We start from the raw sequence: 21,503 nt of genomic DNA on the forward strand, positions 1-21,503 counted from the left end.
CCTGGAGTGACCTAGGCAGTCTCCAGACCTTAATCCCATAGAAAATCTGTGGAGAGAGCTGAAGGTTCGAGTTGCCAAACGTCAGCCTCGAAACCTTAATGATTTGGAGAAGATCTGCAAAGAGGAGTGGGACAAAATCCCTCCTGAGATGTGTGCAAACCTGGTGGCCAACTACAAGAAACGTCTGACCTCTGGGATTGCCAACAAGGGTTTTTAAACCAAGTACTAAGTCATGTTTTGCAGAGGGGTCAAATACTTATTTCCCTCATTAAAATGCAAATCAATTTATAACATTTTTGATGTGCGTTTTTCTGGATTTTTTTGTTGTTATTCTGTCTCTCACTGTTCAAATAAATCTACCATTAAAGTTATAGACTGATCATTTCTTTGTCAGTGGGTAAACATACAAAATTAGCAGGGGATCAAATACTTTTTTCCCTCACTGTAGCTTAACAAAAAAATGGGATTTGGTCTGTAAATCTGATTTGGGCTACTGTTGCCTGCAGTGTGAATGTAGCCTAAGAGTACTATCAAGAAAATTGTGTGAAACCCATTTGTTTTCAAAGAATAGAATAGAGGCCTTTATTTATCAGATATACATTACAGTACAGTCAAATTCATTCTTTGCATATGCCAGCCTGTTAGGAAGTTGGGGTCAGAGCACAGGGTCAGCCATGACCCCCAACCTTCTGATCAGTAACACAGAGCCTTAACCACTAAGCCATCATTGGCATTAATTAAAGAATATGAAAAATAAAGGAAGCAGCCAACACAAACCCATGAATTAGAACAAATAAAACTAGTCATTCAATTCTTTTCACCTCACTTAATTCACACCTATTTCACCTTTTCTGTAATTTACTTCAAGATGTTGACCTTTTCAGGTGCTGGTACACTACTAAATCTTTTTTACTGGCATAGATGTGAGTCAAAATAACTTCCACTTCTGCCTTTCTGCCTCTTCTGTCATGTTTTTATTTTGTTTCCAGCCCTCTGTGTGCTTGATCTTTTAGGAATGTGCTTTGCATTTTATAGATATGTGTGTATGAAGAAAATCAGCCTTTCCAAAACTTTTGTAAATCTGGTGGAATTTTTTGTTCATTCTTTTTTTTTTTAAAATTTTTTTTTTTAACACACGACTTTACTAAAATATTGATAAATGAGGCCCATTATAAGAACTTTAAAGTTCAGTGAATTAAACGAGCACAGTGATGTGCTCCTACAGGAGGAAGCAGGAGAGACTCAGCAGGCGGGATATTCTGCACATTTCTACACATATTCTGCACATTAATCTTGCACATTAATCACTGATTCTTACATCACATAGTCCATGAATTCTACCTGATCATGAATAAAATGGTCAATTAATGCTTATGATAAGGAAAACAAAAAGAATGTCTATATATAAGTTATGCATTTTTAAAGTGAGTAAATAATTATTTCCCCTTCACCATCCCTCTAATAGTGAACTACGTCTTATTACATTTACTGAGTAAACATACTACTCAACAAAAATGACTAATGCGCTACAGAATTACTGTATTTCAGACACAGCTATAGACTTAGAGACCTCCTTTTTCTATTGCAGTATTAGTTTATTTCTCCTTGTGAAATGCCTCTCCATCTGATTGTACTCTCCATTTCACCATGATCTCCTCTACCATCCCATTATCCTTCAGTTTCTGCTTGATCTGAAAAACAATATAATACTTTTATTATTAAATAATGCAGGATAGAGGCACTAATCTCTGAAAGAAATCCGAGAGATGAGACCCACCTTCTCCAAGATGGCCACATTTACTGCAGGATCATTCAAATCCTGACTGGACTGGATCTTCATCTTTATGATTTGTTGCTTTGTGCTTACTGGATGTTGAAATGTAAACACGTACAAACACACACAATTACACTTATATTCTAAAAACAGTTTAAATTTTACTGAATATAAGTAATATTTAACATACCTGAGTAACAGAAGAAAGGCAAAATGTCTGTGCACTTTCCATCAGCGGCCTTGCCCATATATATATAACCACAATTTTCATTCCGCATGCTGTTATCAGGTTGTCCAGACATCCAGCTGATAGTAGAGAAGTTGGTATGATCTACCCACTTCCAGGGGTCTTTTATTAATCCAAACCATGTAATTCCGGGGACTAGCGCCTTTATAAATGAGTTTTCTTTTTCATCTCTCGCACTGGCCAGGTCTGTGTGATACTGTCTGCAGTAAGCCTGAGCTTCAGGCCATTGTACACTATTATTTACGTAAATGTAGCGGTCACTGCCAGTTTTAGTTTCTGTGAGAATAAAACAGAAGAAACTTGAATATTCAAGAAAAGTTAGTCCTTACAAAAAAAGGAAAGGTGAACAGGTTACATTTAAAAAATGTTAAAAGGAATTTTCACAGAAACAAAGAAAGAATATAGCTGCAAACAGCAACTATGAGGCCAAGCACAACAGAGGCAAAGTAAGGAGATAAGCAAACATTATTTTAGAATGGTCATGATTTTATGACAAACCGCTAAGAAGTTATAAGCAAAAATAATCTTTTTTCATATCTTGTGAAAACTAGGAGGCACTGTTCTGAAACTGTCCAGGTACTCTCATGTCATTATGTCTATGACTTGTACTAAGTTTGGTCTGAATACACTAAAGCGTTATGGAGGTATAGCCTCACGTCCATTTTGGCTTGCTCGCCGTCGAATTTGTTTGTGCGTTTTTCATGAACGTTTTGACCAATCGACATGCATTCCATCATTTTTTGTTTGCATGGACTAAAGATGATCTGATTTGGTTGGGGTGAAAATCAGACAAACAGTCTAGGAGGAGTTTGATAAAGTTGATTTTTTAGAAAGCTGTGTGCCAAATTTCATAACTTTTGTATGTATGGTTCCATGGCTGCCATAGACTGAAGAGAAGAAGAAGAAGAAGAAAGAAATAATAAATAAATAGGGTGCTTGACTCCTAAAAAAGAGCAAAACACTGCACACATTTTTCCTTTGATAGACTGAACCTGTAAACAATTTCCTAAATGCAATAAATGCCAAAGTTAATCATATCAGTTGTGTTTTTTGATAGGTTAGATTTGCTGTTTAATATATTGACACTTCAAACACATTTAAGTTCAGTTAACCTGCTGAAAATGCACAGGTCAGAATTTTCTACTTTCTCTACTGACACAGTGGGAAAGTGAAAAATATGTAGATTTTACCATCAAAGCACAGAAAGGGGTGCACTTGAGTACATTGCAGATCCGTCCAACCGAAGGGATATGCAGCGGCACAGTTTTGATTTCCACCACTGTTATTTGGCTCTCCAACATACCAATTTCCAAATATATTTGTCACTGGTTCATATCCAAAGGACCAGTGCCAGCTGGAGATGTTACTGTACATTCCAATCCAAGCACTGGAACTGAATTTCTGACTCTGTACTTCATTCTGTAGTTGGATCACATCATCATTACTTTTGATGATAGCCAAGTCGGTGTATGTGGCTTGGCAGTAAGTCTGAGCATCAGTCCACTTTCTTCCCTGCTGGACCAGAAAGTACTTACGGGTCACAGACTGGACAAGGGGGACAACTCCTGTGAAGAAGAGTTTTAAAAGATTTTATGCAATGTTACAGCTATGGCAGAAATTCCACTAACGTCCTTGTTTAATTTTACTGTTCAGTGTAAAATATGGTATTATAGTTTTCTTGGGTGAAAACAAAACAAAACTAAACAAAAGAAACACTGATTTTTCTTTTGCTATTTATAAAAAACATCTCGAAAAACTCATAATTTTGACACTATCTACCTCTTGTAATCCTACATATCACAGTTTTTGGCTCAATTCTCAAATGAGATTTTTTTCTCAAAACAATAAGTTCAGATCTCTGAACAGTTATTTCCCTTTCAAAGGGAACTTCGACGTTGCATTTAGCATAACAGTATGGGAATGCCTTGCACGCGTGACCGGTATCTGAAGCTTGTGTAAAATCATGCCTCTACTTATAGGTCTGCCATGATCAGGTGACGTGGCAATTAAGCGCGTCGCATTATATTTATATATATATATATATATGGCACCTGTGAACCACGCCGCCAGCCTTATTATCTTCAGCGAGACTGCATGTCTGTTGTTTGTGTGACAAAAACGCTTCATTTCTACTTGATATTTTCTCAAAATCTCTTAACTTTTCTATCCTTCTTTAGAGGAAAAGAGAGGTAAGTAATGAGCGAGAAAGAATTCAAGAAGTGTGTTACGGCTTGCTCCCGTTTCAACACGGGGAAAAGTGCACACTTTCTGGGTGAAGTGTTAGCGGTGTAGTATGCGATGGCAGCCTCGAGAGGCTGTGCATGGTAACGCCTACATTAAGCAGCTCGGCTCGCGACTCGCGCTCTTCAAGAAAAAAAAAAACGCAAAATGCCGAAGCGAGTCGGGTTTCAGAGCCTCGCGGATCTGGGCCGGCCGCTGCCGAGGCAGCCAGCCGTCTCAGGTTCGGGGGATCTCTTATAGATCCGGAAGAGGAGCCGGAGACAAGCGCTGCTCTATCTCTTGCTCTGTCTTCCGGGTTCGGCTCTCCGCTGGATTTTGGAGCTCGCGTCGCGACTCCTCCTTCCGCTATGGAAAGCCAAAAGGTATTAATTCCTCTCTGACTCTGACGAGTGAGAAGGATGTGTTAAAAACTGATAGCAGCATATAAAGAGCTGCTTGAAGTGATTACCCAGTGAAATTAAATCCCTCACACTGCAGAAACTCCCCTGTCTTCCAGAAGTGCATGACAAAATCTCAGGCTTCTGGGGGAAAACCACGCATAAGCCATATTCATAACCCCATGATGTTGGATTATTCGGCCATTGTAGGAATGAACGGCATGGCTATTTAGCTATGCTCAAGGTGGAGGAGGCGCTTGCGAGCTACAGGTAGGGCAGGTAATTACGGGGGCCGGCTTGCATCCAAGCCATGTAAGGCCACCGTGGCATTGGTGGGCACGCCTATGCAGTAGTAGTCTTGCTTGTGGGTCACTGCAGACAATGACAGGGTTGCAGGCTACCAAGCAGACCTGCTGAGTGAGCTCGACATATGGCGGCATTCAAAAAAGCCAGTTCCTTCCCTGTTGGCTCGAGCTCACCCGGGCTTCCATGAGCGGAACCTGGGCCAGCATTAGTGTGAGGGAGACCCAGAAGACGAGTATGGCAGCCCGCCACCCCCTGCAGACAGCCAGGGGAACCGGGCGGCCACAGTCGCAGTCTGCTACTAGGCCTGATCTGAGAATGGTCATAAAGGCCAAGCAGGCAAAGAAGAGCGGTCCTGAGGGGCCGTGGAGGGATGTATCTGGGGATATGAGGTTGTTAGGGCAGGTAGCCCCCAGTGCCACTGTAAGGCCTCCCCTAGCCAAGGTGGTCCCCAAGTTTTCAGTGTTCTCTGGTCAGCGAGCTGTCACAGGGCAACGAAAATCTGATGCCTTCCCTCCAATAGAATGTGGAATAGTTAACGTCACTAAAAGACCATCGGGCAGCATGCAAACTACTGCCAAATGTGTCTCCATGGGTTCTGTCTACCGTAGAGAGGGTTACCGGGTCCAGTTTATAGCTCGACCCCCCCGTTCACAGGTGTGCTTACCACAGCAGTCAGCACAGACCAGAGCCCGACGTTAGCGCAGGAAGTAAGTTCCCTTTTGGACAATGGGGCCATAGAACATGTACCCAGTTCCCGAAGGGAGGGAGGTTTACAGCCATTATTTCCTGTTCCGCAAAAAAGTGGGAGTATGCGGCCAATTTTAGATCTGCATCATCTGAACCGTACTCTTCGGACATACAGATTCAGAGGCTGACGCTCAAACTTATCGTGCCACAGATTCAGTTCGAGAACTGGTTTGTGGCGATAGATCTAAAAGGTGCATATTTCCACATAGGAATATCGCTAGCTTTATCCCCTCGCACCTTCACAAAGTGCATGGATGCTGCTCTGGCTCCCTTGCGACTCCGGGGCATCCGGGTACTGAACTACCTGGACGACTGGTTAATTCTAGCACGATCCAGGGAACAGGCGATTCAACATCGAGATGTTGTTCTCGCCCACATGAAGAGCTTGGGGCTCAGGTTGAATCTCAGAAAAGTATGCTTTCCCCGGTGCAGTGGACAACTTTTCTAGGGGTTATAAGATTCTACTACGATGAGGGCATTTCTATCCCCAACATGCGCAGTGTCAATCCTATCAACACTGAGCAAGATAAAGCTGGATCTTGGGAGACTTTTGGGATGGAGTCCACATATGTGGCCGAGGTCACATCTGTATGCTGCTCGCCCATCGCTCTGCTCCCACAAGCTCTAGCGAGAGTTTGCCAAGACAGTCTGCTAGTAGCACCTTTCTGGCCAGCTCGAACATGGTTCTGAAAGATAATATCCCTGCGAGATGGCACTCCTTGGGAGATTCCAATCTGCAGGGATCCACTGTAGACCCAGTAAACTGCGCAATAGCTACAGTCCTGGAGCTCCTACAAGAACATTTCTCAGCGGGGTGGGCTCCTTTTACAATCAGGGTTACTTGGCCGCTGTTTCGACCAGTCATGCCCATGTTGATGGAGCCTCTGTGGGGCAACAGCCTCTAACTTCGAGGTTCATGCGTGGTGTCAGATGGCTGAGGCCCATCTGCAGGCCGCGCATACCTTCCTGGGACCTTCTGTGGTCCTGGAAGGTCTGTCGGGTGCCCCATTCAAGTCCCTAGAGTGGATCTACTGTCTCAAGCCGCAGGGCTGATTTATCACCCTCGGCCAGAACTACGGAAATTGTGGGTCTGGCCCCTAAGGGGCACAAGCTCATAGATTCTGGTCTCACAACTGAGATTGTAGAAACCATGTTAAATGCTAGAGCACCATCCACAAGGAAATTGCATACACTCAAGTGGTGGCTTTTTGTCTTGTGGTGTGAGGAACATCAGCTAGACCCAGTGAACTGCGCAATAGCTACAGTCCTGGAGTTCTTACAAGAACGTTTCTCAGCAGGGTGGCTCCTTCTACAATCAGGGTTACGGGGCTGCCGTTTCGGTCAGCCATGCCCCTGTTGATGGAGCCTCTGTGGGGCAACATTCTCTAACTTCGAGGTTCATGCGTGGTGTCAGACGGCTGAGGCCCATCTGCAGGCCATGTATACCTTCGTGGGACCTTGCTGTGGTCTTGGAAGGTCTGTCAGGGGCCCCATTTGAGCCCTTAGAGTCAGCCTCTGAGAAGCTTCTGACTCTAAAGGTAGCTCTTCTACTGGCCCTGACATCTCACAAGCAAGTGGGGGATCTACAAGCTCTCTCTGTTGCCCCCTCCTGCCTTGACTTTGCCCCTGGACTAGCCAAGGCCTTCCTGTATCCTAGGCCGGATTATATTCCTAAAGTGCCTACATCGGCTGCCCACCCTGTGGTGTTGCAGGCTTTCTGCCCTCGTCTGTTCCTCACACTGGAACAAGAGAGGATGCACCTGCTGTGTCCAGTAAGGGCTCTCTGTACTTATGTTCACCGCTCCGGCCAGTGGCGTAAGTCGGAGCAGCTGCTGGTCTGCTTTGGTGGCGACAGGAAAAGTGATGCTGTGTCAAAGCAGCGCATCTCTACTTGGATAGTGGAAGCAATCTCTAGGGCTTACGACATGCGGTCTCGCCACGCCTCTGGGCATAAGAGCTCATTCCACTAGGGCGGTCGTCTCCTCGAAGGCTTTGTCCAAAGGGGTATCCTTGCAGGATGTGTGTGTGGCAGCAGGGTGGTCTACGCCACACACATTCATTCGTTATTACAGCCTGGATATTCATTCCACCCCGGGCTCGAGTGTCTTGCAGTGACCCTAGAGCTTGGGTATTTTTGAACAGGCCGTACCCTCGGTATGACGGAGTGGGTATTCCCGTTCCCATCCTGTTATGCTAAATGCAACATCGAAGTTCCAACTTTGAAAGGGAACGTTGGGGTTACGCATGTAACCCTGTTCCCTGAGAAGGGAACGAGACGTTGCATAGCACTGTCATACTAGGGCAGGCCTGTGAATTGTGTCTTCGCTTCAGATAATAGAGGCTGGCGGCGTGGTTCACAGGTGCCATATATATATATCATGCGACGCGCTTAATTGCCACATCACCTGATCATGGCAGGCCTATAAGTAGAGGCATGATTTTACACAAGCTTCAGATACCGGTTACGTGCGCAAGGCGTTCCCATACTGTTATGCTAAATGCTACGTCTCGTTCCCTTCTCAGGGAACAGGGTTACATGCATAACCCCGACGTTCTACCATACAAGATCTTTTAATTGAGTTCTAGAAGAAAGCAGTAACTTAACGAAATTGGTGTGATAACTTCAAGTCACTAATGTCAAGTCCATACACATTTAACATGTCTGGACAAATTCAGACAGTTAAGACTGTGTTAGAGGACCTGTAGACTGTACAAATACTATACAGCGGATGTTTCAGTGTGAGTATCATTCTCCTGTCGGCCTCTGTCGGTTTTTGGTGCAATGGCACCCTCTACCGACTCCTCGGAGTCAGCGAAGGTGTATTGGCTTTCCATAGGGGAAGGAGGAGTCATGACGCGAGCTCTAAGGTCAGGCGGAGAGCCGGACCCGGAAGACAGAGTAAGAGATAGAGCAGCGCTCGTCTCTGGCTCCTCTTCCAAATCCATACAAGGACCCCAGGACCTGAGCCGGCTGACTGCCTCGGCAGCGGCCGGCCCAGATCCGCGAGGCTCTGAAACCCAGTAGAGGCATGAAACACAGTAGAGGCATGATTTTACACAAGCTTCAGATACTGGTCACGCGCGCAAGGCGCTCCCATACTGTTATGCTAAATGCAACGTCGAAGTTCCCTTTGAAAGGGAACTACTTGTATTGTTCTCTGCTTGATAGCTCACTTTGCTTGTATTCTCTCATTTGTAAGTCGCTTTAGTTAAAGCGTCTGTTAAATGAATAAATGTAAATGTACTACAACTTAAATTTTGTTTTAAATCAGTTAACGCAGAAATTTCAGTAAATCAATAAGTTATCAATTTTATCTTGCAACCACAAATTTAATTAAGTTGTGGTAATAGGTCCCTGAATTACTTTTTAGACAAAAGCGTTGTGATTATTTCTGACTACGAGTTTCCTGAGACAACAGGAAACACACACACACACACACACATACATACATGCATATCCTCTGTCTAACACTCATGAGCCAGGTCAGAGGTCATCACCAACCGTCATTATCTTCACAAGTGTAGGTCAAAGATTAATATCGGTGGTCCTTCACATAGATCCGTACGTTAAACATTTAAAGATGATGTTGTAAAAGAAACGGGTGTTTCGTCCATAATGGTAAAAAAGAAAAATGGTTGTACTCCAATGTGAAATAAATCAGTGGAGACACACTGAGTACATTTCTGTTCCACAGTCTATAAGGATCCCCACCATTAATGTAGAGTGACAAATGTCGCGAGCGGAGCTGCCTAATGTAGCCGTAATAATGCGCGGTCAGACCTCTCGAGGGCAGCCATTGCATGGTCTTTCCCTAGACACTTTACACAGAAAGTATGCACTACTCCCCGTGATGAAACGGGATCAAGGCGTAACACACTTCCAGAATTCTCTCACTCATATTTTTCTCTCTCGCTCATTCCTTTTTTTTTTTTGTCTCTTTTTTTAAAGGGATAGAAAAGTCCAGAGATTTTGAGAAAATATAGAGAGGAAATGAAGCATCTTTTTGTTTCTTTACACAAACAACCGACATGCAGTCTCACTGAAGATAATAAGGCTGATGGCGCAGTTCAAAGGTGCCATATGTATATCACGCAACGCGCTTAATTGCCACATCACCTGATCATGGCAGGCCTATAAATAGGCATGATTTTACACAAGCTTCAGATGCTGGTCACGCGTGAGGGTGCTCCCCATAATGTTATGCTAAACGCAACGTGGAGTTCCCTTTGAAAGGGAACAATTAACAGTGACAATCGCACTTACACTTTAGAGAATGTTACTGAGCCAAAGCGATTGAGAAAAATTTTAACATTTTTGTTGTTTAAGGTGTCCTAAACTAGAAGTAGTGGGACTACTAGTTCAGGAGGATGAAGTATGCATCCTTTCTGTAAATCAGGTGAAGCCATCATTTTAAATCACCACTTACACAGCACAGAGCAGCTCACGTACACATTTTTTTCCCATATGGAAAGTTGCTGCTGCACATGCACACGCACACACAAACTTCACTCACCTGTGAAAAACAGGAGTATCAGCAGATGCTGCTTCATCAGTGATGTTGGTAGACTCTAAGAAATAAGAAATAAAATAGAAGAAATATATAAAATCCCTCAACAGTCCCAATAAAAACTGTGACTACAGTGATATTCACAACCGCAATATACTGTAACAACATATTAATAGTCTAAGAACTACACTAGATACGTAAATTTTGTCATAACAAACTTTGACGTTGGCTTGACAAATCCAGTCCGAAAGTTTAAAATCTTATAGATTGATACAGATAGATAGGGTGCCCATACTTATAGAGCTGGATAGACAGATAAGGTGCCAATACTTGTAGAGCTAGATAGATAGCTAGAGTGCCAATACTTGTAGTGTTGATTGGATAGATAGGGTGCCAATGCTTTTAGAGTTGGATAGATAGATAAGGTGCCAATACTTGTAGAGTTGATTAAATAGATAGAGAGATAGATGAAGTGAAGAGGCTCTCAACATTCTGTCAGTATGTAAGTGAATGGGAGTTTTTGAGATTTTTGGTTGTCTGATATGGGAAAACTATAAGTCAAAAAAGAATTTGGTGAATGTAGCTTGAGAGCTCTGGGAGGAGTAGCGTTTAGAAATTTTGGGTCTCAGAATAATAATAATAATAATAATAATAATAATAATAATAATAATGAGAGTGGTGCTTGCAAAATTCGACACCTACATGCAGTTGCACATTCTGATCAGCAGGGGGTGCATGTGTGTAGGTGTTGAAGCATAACTAATTTGACATATTGGTATCTGTAATGATTGAATTTGACTCAAGATTTTAATATAATAGGCTTTATGGCAGTCTAAACACCCAAACCACAATTCTCCTCATTGAGCCAAATGTTTTGATATGTCACAGGTATTTGGTGCGGTAGTTTTATGATGCAACTTATTTTGGGGGTTAACATGCACGTGACATCATGTGACATCACTAGAATACCCATAATGCAATTCTTCTCAAATCTCCAAGCATTTTGATATGTCACATATTTGTTGCGTTAGTTTAGGTAGAAATGGTAGTTTCCATAATTTTTTATTGTTAGTAATAGCTTTATCTGTGTGAGTGAGAGATGCATAGTTTTGGTATGTTATAGTTTGGGTGCCTTAAGCAGTGATAGCAAACCACCAAGTCTGGCATTAGAGCCCTTACAGCAGGGGGAATGGGTGACGACTCAGCAGCATAGTTGGAAAGCCAATGCTACCGTCAAGCCTCACCCCCAGGAGCATCAATTCTCTCCCATTTACAGGCTTACTTTCCTCAGTGAAGCCTGGTGAAAGTGCTTTGGCTATAGGAGACTATTTTGCAGCACATGAATTTAGTTAGGTCTTAAGGGGCACGGGAAGCTTTAGTCAGGGTTCATTCCATTCCATCCAATTGTAAAGTTGGTTGCTCGACCATTTAAAATTCTCCTTTTTTTAGTGATTACCTCTATGTATTGTCATTGCAGAACCACAATTTTTAAATTTTATTTTATTTTACTTGGTTTAACTATGATGGCCACCTTTATGTTATGGGACACAATACATTCTGGTTATACAGCTGGTTCCGGAAACCTCACTATCTCAGCTCAGGATGCTCTGGGCAACTTGGAACAAAAACTGGCCTAGAGCATATTACAAGGTACATGAACATATATAAACGTTTTGTACATTCTTGTTCCTTAGACTTAGAACTTAAGTCCAAATGTAATGCTCAAGATTGCTCACAGTTCCACTTTTAGGATCATATTGGGAAGGGTTTGAGTTTCAGTTTGAATTTTTTTAGATGGTACCTAGGTAAGTTTATTGTGCCTGCAGAACATTTCAGGTTTGAGACTTTTTTTGTGGGGGTGAGAGAGTGCAATTTAAAAAAAAATCCTTTCAATTTCAGGTTGAACATCTCTGGTGGGGGACTAGATATGAACTGGAAATTTTCACAAAAATAAGTCCTCTATAGAAGCATTCTGCTGTAAAAGTTTTGAGTTTCCTCGGGGTACAGAGCTAGGGCTAGTAGAAATTGGGTGGAAAAGCCTACTTTATTTATGCATTTTCAGAAATGAACAGATGTAATTTAAGCATAACAAATAGAAATGAACAGTATTTTACAGTAATTATGTTTATAATTGACATATAATAGCTTATGCTTGTTAATGAGGTCTATATTGGCATGATCTGTCACAGGGTTCTTCAAATCTGCAGGACTTATTTCTGTGAAAATTTCAGTTTCATATCTGGTTCCCCACCAGACATCTTCAACCTGAAAGGGAAAGGAAGTTTAAAACATTGCACTCTCATCCCCACAAAAAAAAACAAAAAAAACAAAAAACAACAAAAGTCTCAAACCTGAAATTTTCTGCATGCACACTATGCTTACCAAGGTACTCCCTAAAAAAAACATAAAAATTAAGATTCGAACCCTTCCCATCATAAATTGACTCTAAAAGTGGAATTGTGAGCCATCTTTGACAATTACATTTGGACTTAAGTTCGGTCAAAAGGACAAGAATGTGCAAGGTACATTATATGTACCTTGTAATGTGCTCTAGAGATTAGTTTTTGTACCAAGGAGCTAGGAAAATCCTGAGCCATGATATTGAGGTGTCCGTAAACAGCTGTATAACCAAAATTTGTTGTGTGCCATGACATGAAGATGGCCGTCATAGTTAAACCAAGTAAAATAAAATAACTATATAAAACCTGGTGGATTTGCATTACCACTAAATAGTGGTAATCCCTCAAAAAACAAAAAAAACAAACAAAAAAAAAACAACAACATTAGGAAAATTTTAATGGTCAAGCAAGCTGTATGGGACCACTTCAGATGGAATGATCCTTAGATATATTCCAGGAGAACAGAATTTGCATCCATTCTATACTCATCAAATCATAATACAACCATTGATTTAATACTGACTCAGATCATTACTTCATTTCATTTCAAATGCGTCATAATATATGCATCATGACATGTTACCACATCAAGTGTACAATCAACAGCTACTGTACACAGTTTTATTGAAAATCTCTCATAGTTGTTGACCTTGATTTGTTCACTCTGTGAACCCACAGAACTCAATCAGGCGACTGAATGCTTCAGTATTCCGCTACTTTCTGGATGATGCAACTGCACTTACAAGAGTAATAATTAGAGAGAAAAAAAAAGAATACTATGATATTACGATCATACGCACCTTAAAACAGACTACTCAAAAAAGTTAGAACGTAATTGGCATCAAACTAAATCAGTAGTACTCAAAATTGCATGGAAAGAGAGTAAACAGTCTGGAGTGGCAATGATTTTATGAATTCTTTTCTATGACAATATTGAGAATATTTTGAGTATTAAAATTGGACAGTTTGATAACTATCTATGTAGAAAACGATATAGTCATGTCAGTAGAAAGATTAGAATCCTTTACTTCTGCCCAACAGATTTAACTAATTTCAGTAATTTCAAATCAACTTTTGCACTAGATGCCTTACCTACACATTTCCCCCTCAAACAGATAGTACCAGAAGCAATCACTTCTTTTTTAAATATAATCAACTCATCCATTATGTACCTTAATCCTTTAAACTACCAGTTATTAAACCACTGATTGAAAAACCTGACTTTGTTTATAGTCCATTATCAAACCTCCTCTTTATTTCGAGGATCTTATAAAAAGTTGTAGTTCAGCATTTAGACTCATACTTGTACAGGAATAACATTTGTGAAATCTTTCAGTCAGGATTTAGGCTCATCAGTACTGGGACAGAGCTGGTATAAGTGGTAAATGACATAAAAAAGTTCCATGACATATTACATGACATTAAACTATCTAACATCATTTACTTAGTGGTTCTGGTACTAAATTTTGTGTTATAGTTGGTGTTTCTGAAGTCGCAATCACCCTTCCAGGGTAAAAATGTCAGTATGTCCAGGCTCTAAAGAATACTGATATGCCCAACATAAGACATTATCCCACACATCAAGCTATACAAAATATATACATTTACAAGTGGTGGGAAATCATTGAAGTATTGTAGAAGAGTTCTGAAACATACCTGAAATGTTACGGAGGTAAACACTCGTGTTGCAGCTTTTTACACTGTTCTTCAAAGACTTTCTGCAACATCTGACAACTGATCAGCTGCTTCTTATTTTCATGTTTGATGACGTCTTTGTTTGCTCACTTTCCACAAAACTTTACATAATCAAATCAGAGTGGATGGACTGACAGGTGACATGTGTTGAGGGATAGCCGATGCACTTGGAGGGCAATTCTAACCCTGTAGAACCTGGAGAAGGCACCCAATGATGGAGTGTTAGGCCTCTAAATAATGCCAAGGAAGAGGAGACTTTCCTCATTGAGTGGAATATCACTAATGGCTTGCGTCTTGGTGGTGGAATATAGGAGGCAGTTGTGCAATTAAATAGCATCTTTTTGCCTCTTGTATTCCTATAAATAAGATTATCCAAAGAAATGTCACTTATTTAAATTTGTACAAATTTAAGTCAAAAACATTTCCCCGAAAGATTAACTATAGAAATTAGATTTTGGTTCAGTTTTGATAACCTATAAGTAAGAGATAATGATCTATTTATACAAGGTCTTAAAATGTTTTAAGTTAGTTCTTGGTCTAGAGTTTTAGAGTGAGGCCATTTATATTTTATAAATATAAATTCGCTCTCCCATGAAGCGCAATAACAATTTTAAAACTAAGCACTTCTCCAGGTCCAGGCTTGGCGGGAACACGGCAGGCAAGCTACAGCTCAGGAGATCTTCCAAACCCACCTTAATTCACACCAAAATTATCAAACACTACCTACACCATAAGGAAGTTGTTGTGTCGGCACACTGAGCAGGCTGTGAAGCGCACACCACCAAATGAAGGCAGCTAGCCTCCCCTGTCCCATAACAAGACTCACTGGCTCCTGGAGAGAAAGAAAACACCAGTTAACCCAGAAATACACAAAAACACTTAACAATAAGTAAAGAAAGAAAAACAAAAATATTACAAACACCGTGGAATGGTAGTTATAATACTCAGGCCCACTGACACCACCACATGCAATAGAGGCAGTTAAACAGAGTAAAATAAAGCTGATATGCAACACAGTGGAGGCAAGGCAAGTAAACAGACAGCCCAAGCGTGCCTCTAAGCAACACAGCCAAAGCAAAGCCTGTAAGCAAACCAGCCCAGGAAAATGCCCATAAGCAAAGCAGTCAAGAAAAGCAACCAAGAAAAACGGTCAAGCAAAACAGGGAAGAAAAAACCCTGAAGGAACCCCCAATCACCAATACACATATGCGCCTGTTAAAATAAGGGTCTTTAAATAATAGGGTAGCTCCCACCTCGTTGGTCTGCCTAAGCCATACCCGAAATAGTGCCAATAGGATAGTTACATCACTTATCCTGCCACATTCTACCCCCTGTTTTTTTTAATCGGCGTGCCAATGATGACCCAACAAAACACACCCCTGGACTATTTTGGGCTTTCATCCCATGGCCTAAACCAAACCAAAATTCTATTAGCTGTAGGGCCTGGTATAGTGACTGCTCTCATGCCCCCCTCCCCCTAGGCCCGTGGTAGATGGTGCGGGTTTGAATGGTGGCCCACAGTGGCCCACCTCTTCTCCGTAAGGGGATGTCATCCATACGTGACCGGCCTTCCGGCAAATGATCATGCCATGAGGGTGCGCAAGATACAAAACCAGGAACCCCAAGGCCCCCAGAGACTGTGACCCCCTCATCAACACATACCGGCTTACTCTGTGATGGATCAGGGCCATAAGAAACAGGAACAGAGCTGGCCCCCGACTTATCGGAGGATCTCTGGTACTAACATCAGCAGATCAACATCCTTTGATGATACTTCTACTGACGGCACCTCTTCCACAAAAACACGGGGATGTGTCGAGGCTGGCACCAGACAATTCATCTGGATCCGGGTCTTCAAGGCAGAGCGATGAACACACCTAACTTTGCCCATGTCATCCACTGGTGCAATGGTGTTTACTACACCACCTGTCTTGGGTGCCTTCATGACCTGATACACCACTGGGCTTCACAGGTTTTGAATTTTATGATGTCTTCTACCGTCATACTCACATAAATAAACTAACTGGCCCTCCTCCAGTGGTGCATCACGGACGTAGGCGTCATGTTGTACCTTACGGCGACCAGCAGCAGCTTCCAGTCGTTCCCATGCCCCCTCAAAAGCTATCTGTAGCCTAGCCTGATGGTTCCTCATCAAGTTGTGCACACTATCAACCCCTACCTCCTGGACTCTGAATGGACACGACCATGAACACTTATAAAACCATTCCACCACCAAAATTTCTGTTTCCACTCGTTGGCCCTGAGTAGGCACCACCAAGGTGTACTTGGTGAAGACGTCCGTCATAGCCAGCACATTCACCAACAAGTCGGCTCCAACACCGTGAAGTCTAGTGCCAATAGTTCATTTGGCTGAGAGGCCAATAGATGGCCAATAAAGCTACTAGGAAAAGGCTGCGTGTCCTTGGCCACCTGCCACCGGTCACACTCTCGACACCATTGTGTCACATCGGATATCAGGCCAGGCCAATAAAAACACTGCTGCACCAACTCAGTGGTGCGTTCGACTCCTTGGTGTCCATGTTCTTGGTGTAACTGCGTTAAAACTTCACCCTGCAATAGCAATGGTAGCACCAGCTGAAGTTCCTCTTCACCCATCAGAGCGAAACACTCGACGATGTAATACTCTGTCCTGCTCACACATACGGCCCCATTGGTGTACCCAATTCACAACAGCCTTGTTCAGCTGCCGGTGCTCCTCTGCACTAGGAGGCACCCCACGTCTCCAAAACATTAGGGCCTCACCAATAACAGGATCCTCTTCCTGCAAGGACTGCATATCCACTGTTAGACTGGGCAGCGCAGTAACTTGCAGGTAGTCAGGTGGCTGAGTGGGTTATTAGTGAAGATGACACACCTCTGCCCTAGTAGGTATTCCCTGAACTTCTCAGTCATGGCCGACTCAAGTGCGAAGAATTCCAACTTCATAGGGCTTTAGTTTAACATACTGCGCTCAGTGGGCCTAAGACTGTGGCTAGTATAGGCTATAGGCTGCACCTTCCCCCCATTCCTGAGACAGACCTGCTCCCAACCCCCTATGGCTAGCATCTACCTCCAAGATAAAGGGAAGGAGAAGTCAGCATAAGCCAATACAGGGGCAGAGGTGAACCTACTCTTCAACCCTTCAAAACTCGCCTGACACTGCTCCGTCCATGCCGCACCAAAACTTAACTCTGCCCGAGCCCTGGGCTTACGACAAGCAAACCAGATGTTGCAGAGGGGCCGCCAACTGCAACAGCTATCTCCAACATCAAAACCCTCTACAATTGTCGATAGTAACTGGCAAACTCCAGGAATGAGCGGAGTTTTGCCACCCATGTAGGGCATGGCCATTGCGTCACTGCCTCTATCTTGCTCAGATCTGTAGACATGCCGGTGGCAGAAATCACATGTTCTAGACAACTTACCTCCTGCTGGATAAACATACATGTAACTAGTTTAGCCTTCACTACCGCTCACTCCAACTGACTCAAAACCACCTTTAACTGCTCCAAATGTTGGGTCACTGAAGAGGAAAACACCACTATGTCATCCAGGTACAAAGCAAGGACTGACACTGTTGAACCCCAAAGAACCTCTCCATTAACTGCTGGATGGTGCTTGGGGCATTGTAGAGCCCAAATGGCATACGATTCCATTCAAAGAGACTGAATGGGGTGCAAAAAGCAGTCTTCGGCTTATCCCCCTCTGTGACAGGAACCTGGTTGTACCCACTGGCAAGGTCCATGGTGGAAAACCAATGGGCCCCAGATGTTTCCTCTATACGCAGCAGAGGGAAAGCATCTTTCCGAGTCTTTGTGTTCAGCTGGCAATAGTCTACGCACAGACACAATGTGCCATCCTTCTTTTTGGCCAGCACAATGGGGGAGGCATAAGAACTACAACTCTCTCTAATAATGTGTGTATCCAGCAACTGGTTTATATGCGTTTTTACCACATCGTAATCAGACAGAGGTATCTGCCGGTACCTTTATCAAACTGGGACAGAGTCTATCAAAGGTATGTAATGAGAAATGAGTTTGGTACATCCTAAATCACCCTCATATGCAGAAAAGACTGTATGACACTTAAACAGTAAGGACTTCACCTGTTCTCATTCAGTCACTGTAAACACCAACAAATCAAGATCCTTGATTTGTTCCTGCACTGAAGGAAGAAGAGTAGGTATCTGATAATTCACTCACGTGGAAACAGATTTAACTTCCATGATGCCACGGAGCAAGCTCACAATAAATACACTATGCAGTCTGCCCAAAACAGAGTTCCGGAAAAGCATTACATCTACTTGACCTACATAAACGTCTGGTACATAAACTGTACCACGAGTCGCTCTTACCAGTGCAGACGATGCCAAAAACCTGCAGGCAGCCCAAACTCTGAGGGTTCAAAGAGCACAGTTTCTCCAGCAAAGTGCACTGAGCAAGTTGCGGCTACAACTTTCTTTGTGCTGCCTAGAATAAGAAATGCTTTATGACCCAACAATTGGACCCTGCCTAAACGACTAGCATAGGGAACAGCACTCATCTGGTGGCAGTGTTGTAATGCTTGAAACACCAACTTAGAGGCCCCCAACGCTGACTGTGCGTCAAAGAGTGTGGGACCGTGCTGCCCAAATAGCTCCTGATAGCACCGGCTCAACACATTCATCCCCAGAATACCAGGGACCTGAGCACCAGTGCCACCAGGAGAATCCCTAATGACCAGCATGCCACCTGAAATTACCTGACCACAAAGCTCAACGTCCAAATCCATATAGCCAACATGTGGTATTAACGACCCATTGGCCGCATGGAGCTGCAACCACTGACATTCCCTAAGGCGGTCCTGGCCCCATGGTTCAAACTGTTCTATAAAACAACTTTCTGTGATTGTAGACACCATGGAGCCAGTATCAATCAAACAGGGCACCTGTACCCCCCCCACACAAACAACGTGGTGTGGACTTGACGCCATTAGATGGGGTGAAGGACCTAAAGTCATTGAGCCCTGGTCTTTCCCTACCGAACTGTGACTCTGCAGTTCAGCGGGACCTAGTTTTCCGTCGTTTGGGGAAAACTCTGCCCAGCCCGCACCATAGGAGGCGCCTCATGACGAGCTAGGGAAGAAGGAACACATTCTCTATCCCATTTGTGAGCAAAATGGCTGGGTTTTTGACAACGACAAAAGAGTAATACCTCAGTACAGGATGACCGCTGAGGAAACTGCATACATGCAACAATTTGAGTCAGTTGATCTAACTGATGCTGCTGTGACTTTAATATCTCCTGCAGTTCCCTTAATTCCGACTGCGAATGCCCTTGCACACCGTACTGGATTCCATAAGCCGTTGGAACTGACTGACTCTGGCCACTCGAACCCCGTGGCATTCCCCCCCGCTCCCACCTAATTGCCTCACCACGTACTGTCAATAAAGTAGAGGCAGGCCGGCCACGAACTAATTGCTTCAGCTCCCGGCGGAGGGTGCTATCGGCTACATATTCAATAAACTGATCACGCAACACAATTTTGCCATTAGGTATAGCATTGGGTGATTGCTGTTTAAACCTCTCCAGGAGAATCATCAAGGCCAGGGAAAACTCTAACAGAGATTCCCCATCCTGCTGCCTCCTGGAGAAAAAGGCTTCTTGGAGTGCTACATATGATTGAGAGCAACCATAGAACTCAAATAGAATTGCAATAATCTTATCGGGATCTCCCCGTCTCTCACTGGGACGGTGTCTAATCTTCTGAGCTTCCTCCTCCAAATGGTGGAAGAGAAAGAATGCTTTGTCAACTTTGGACAAATTACGAGCCCGCATGCATGCCTGAGCCTCCTCCACCCACTCGTCAATTCCTGTGCTGGATTTGCCACTAAATTCTGGACATCGTCTGTCCCTTGGCACAAAAACAAACCATTCCAGCACCACAGGTTGGGGAGGGTCAGGTACTGCCATGGTGGCAACAAGAGCAGCTGTGCTAGGACCATGTAACTCACCTAGCATAACCACTACACTCACTCCACAATGGAACAGGACAACGGATAGATTCCCCAAAAGGTCAAAATGCACATTGCTGTTTTACTTCTGAAAAAAAGAAGACAAATCACAACCAATGTTAAATCAAACAGAATTATACCCATATCTCACTTAAATAAATCCTTGCCTTACCAGGTCAATTCTGCTGGCTACGCCAAAATGTGGCATTCCAGAATGGAAGGAAACATTAATCAAAGTTTAATAAATCCGACTACGCCACCCTGCAGGAGAACCAGGTAAATACTCCTAAATAAAGGCACACGGATAAGTTTTACCAATCGAAGACAAAGAACATGAGAGTGAGACATGAATATCAATACAAAAGCTACATTATATTATAACACTTAAGAATCATTAAAACTTATCATATAAATATAAAATTGCCCTCTAATGAAGCACAATAAGAATTTTAAAACTAGCACTTCTCCAGGCCCAGGCTTGGCAGGAAAAGGCAGGCCAGCTGCAGCTCGGGAGGTCATCCAAACCCACCTTAATTTACATCAAATCATCAGACACTACCTACACCATAAGAAAGTTGTTGTGTCGGCACACTGAGCATGCTGTGAAGCACACACCACCGAATGAATGCAGCTAGCCTACCCTGTCCCAAACCAAGACTCACTGGCTCCTGGAGAAAAAGAAAACACCAATTAAACCAGAAATACACAACAACACTAAGCAATAAGCAAAGAAAGAAAAACAAAAATATTACAGACACTGTGGTGTGGTGGCCATAAAACTCAGGCCCACTGACACCACCACATGCAATAGAGGCAGTAAAACAGAGTAAAGTACAGCTGATATGCAACACAGCGAGGCAAGGCACATAAACACTATATATAAACATATCAGCCTTGAGATGTTCACCTCATTGCACTGTGAAGGTGCCTCAACGTACCTGAATGGAAACAGGAACTGAAACAGAAATGCGAGGAACCTCGAATCACCAAGACACATATGCACCTGTATCTGTGTGAACAATGGAATTAGATTAATTAATTAATAATTTAGAACTACTAGGTGACATCAGAAATATATTTTTCTATCACTGTATAGTAGAAAGTTAAGCAGTGCTAGGTGTGTTAAAGGGAACCTGAGTATGAGCAGAATTTTTTACTTTAAGTCTATTGTATCAAACTCAACTGTCATATCAAAATTATCAACTGTTCAGTGATTG

General features: G+C 42.9%; 1 protein-coding gene across 2 annotated transcripts; it reads right to left on the bottom strand.

Annotated features, from left to right (window-relative positions):
* Nucleotides 1-419: 419 nt before the first annotated feature.
* Nucleotides 420-21,277, bottom strand: LOC128612213 (putative C-type lectin domain family 20 member A). 2 transcript variants are annotated; one of them, XM_053632134.1, is made up of 8 exons: nucleotides 21,225-21,277; nucleotides 20,287-20,374; nucleotides 14,256-15,126; nucleotides 10,207-10,261; nucleotides 3,212-3,586; nucleotides 1,965-2,297; nucleotides 1,778-1,866; nucleotides 420-1,691 (listed from the first exon to the last, which is right to left on the bottom strand). In XM_053632134.1, the coding sequence occupies exons 4-8, from the start codon at nucleotides 10,241-10,243 to the stop codon at nucleotides 1,596-1,598; spliced, it is 930 nt and encodes a 309-aa protein (XP_053488109.1). In that variant the 5' UTR covers nucleotides 10,244-10,261; nucleotides 14,256-15,126; nucleotides 20,287-20,374; nucleotides 21,225-21,277; the 3' UTR covers nucleotides 420-1,595. The 2 variants fall into 2 exon arrangements, with proteins under 2 accessions (XP_053488109.1, XP_053488108.1); XM_053632133.1 differs by lacking the exons at nucleotides 10,207-10,261; nucleotides 14,256-15,126; nucleotides 20,287-20,374; nucleotides 21,225-21,277 and adding an exon at nucleotides 4,073-4,631.
* Nucleotides 21,278-21,503: the final 226 nt, after the last annotated feature.

The sequence above is a fragment of the Ictalurus furcatus genome, chromosome 9 (genome assembly GCF_023375685.1).
Source record: "Ictalurus furcatus strain D&B chromosome 9, Billie_1.0, whole genome shotgun sequence".
NCBI classification, from domain to species: domain Eukaryota; kingdom Metazoa; phylum Chordata; class Actinopteri; order Siluriformes; family Ictaluridae; genus Ictalurus; species Ictalurus furcatus.

Coding starts and splice junctions, on each gene's coding strand:
- LOC128612213 (XM_053632133.1), bottom strand. CDS start 4,148: ATGAAGCGTTTTTGTCACACAAACAACAGACATGCAGTCTCGCTGAAG. Junction 3,587..4,072: donor GCTGGCGGCGTGGTTCACAG/GTGCCATATATA, acceptor TCTTCTTCACAG/GAGTTGTCCCCCTTGTCCAG. Junction 2,298..3,211: donor CCCCTTTCTGTGCTTTGATG/GTAAAATCTACA, acceptor TTATTCTCACAG/AAACTAAAACTGGCAGTGAC.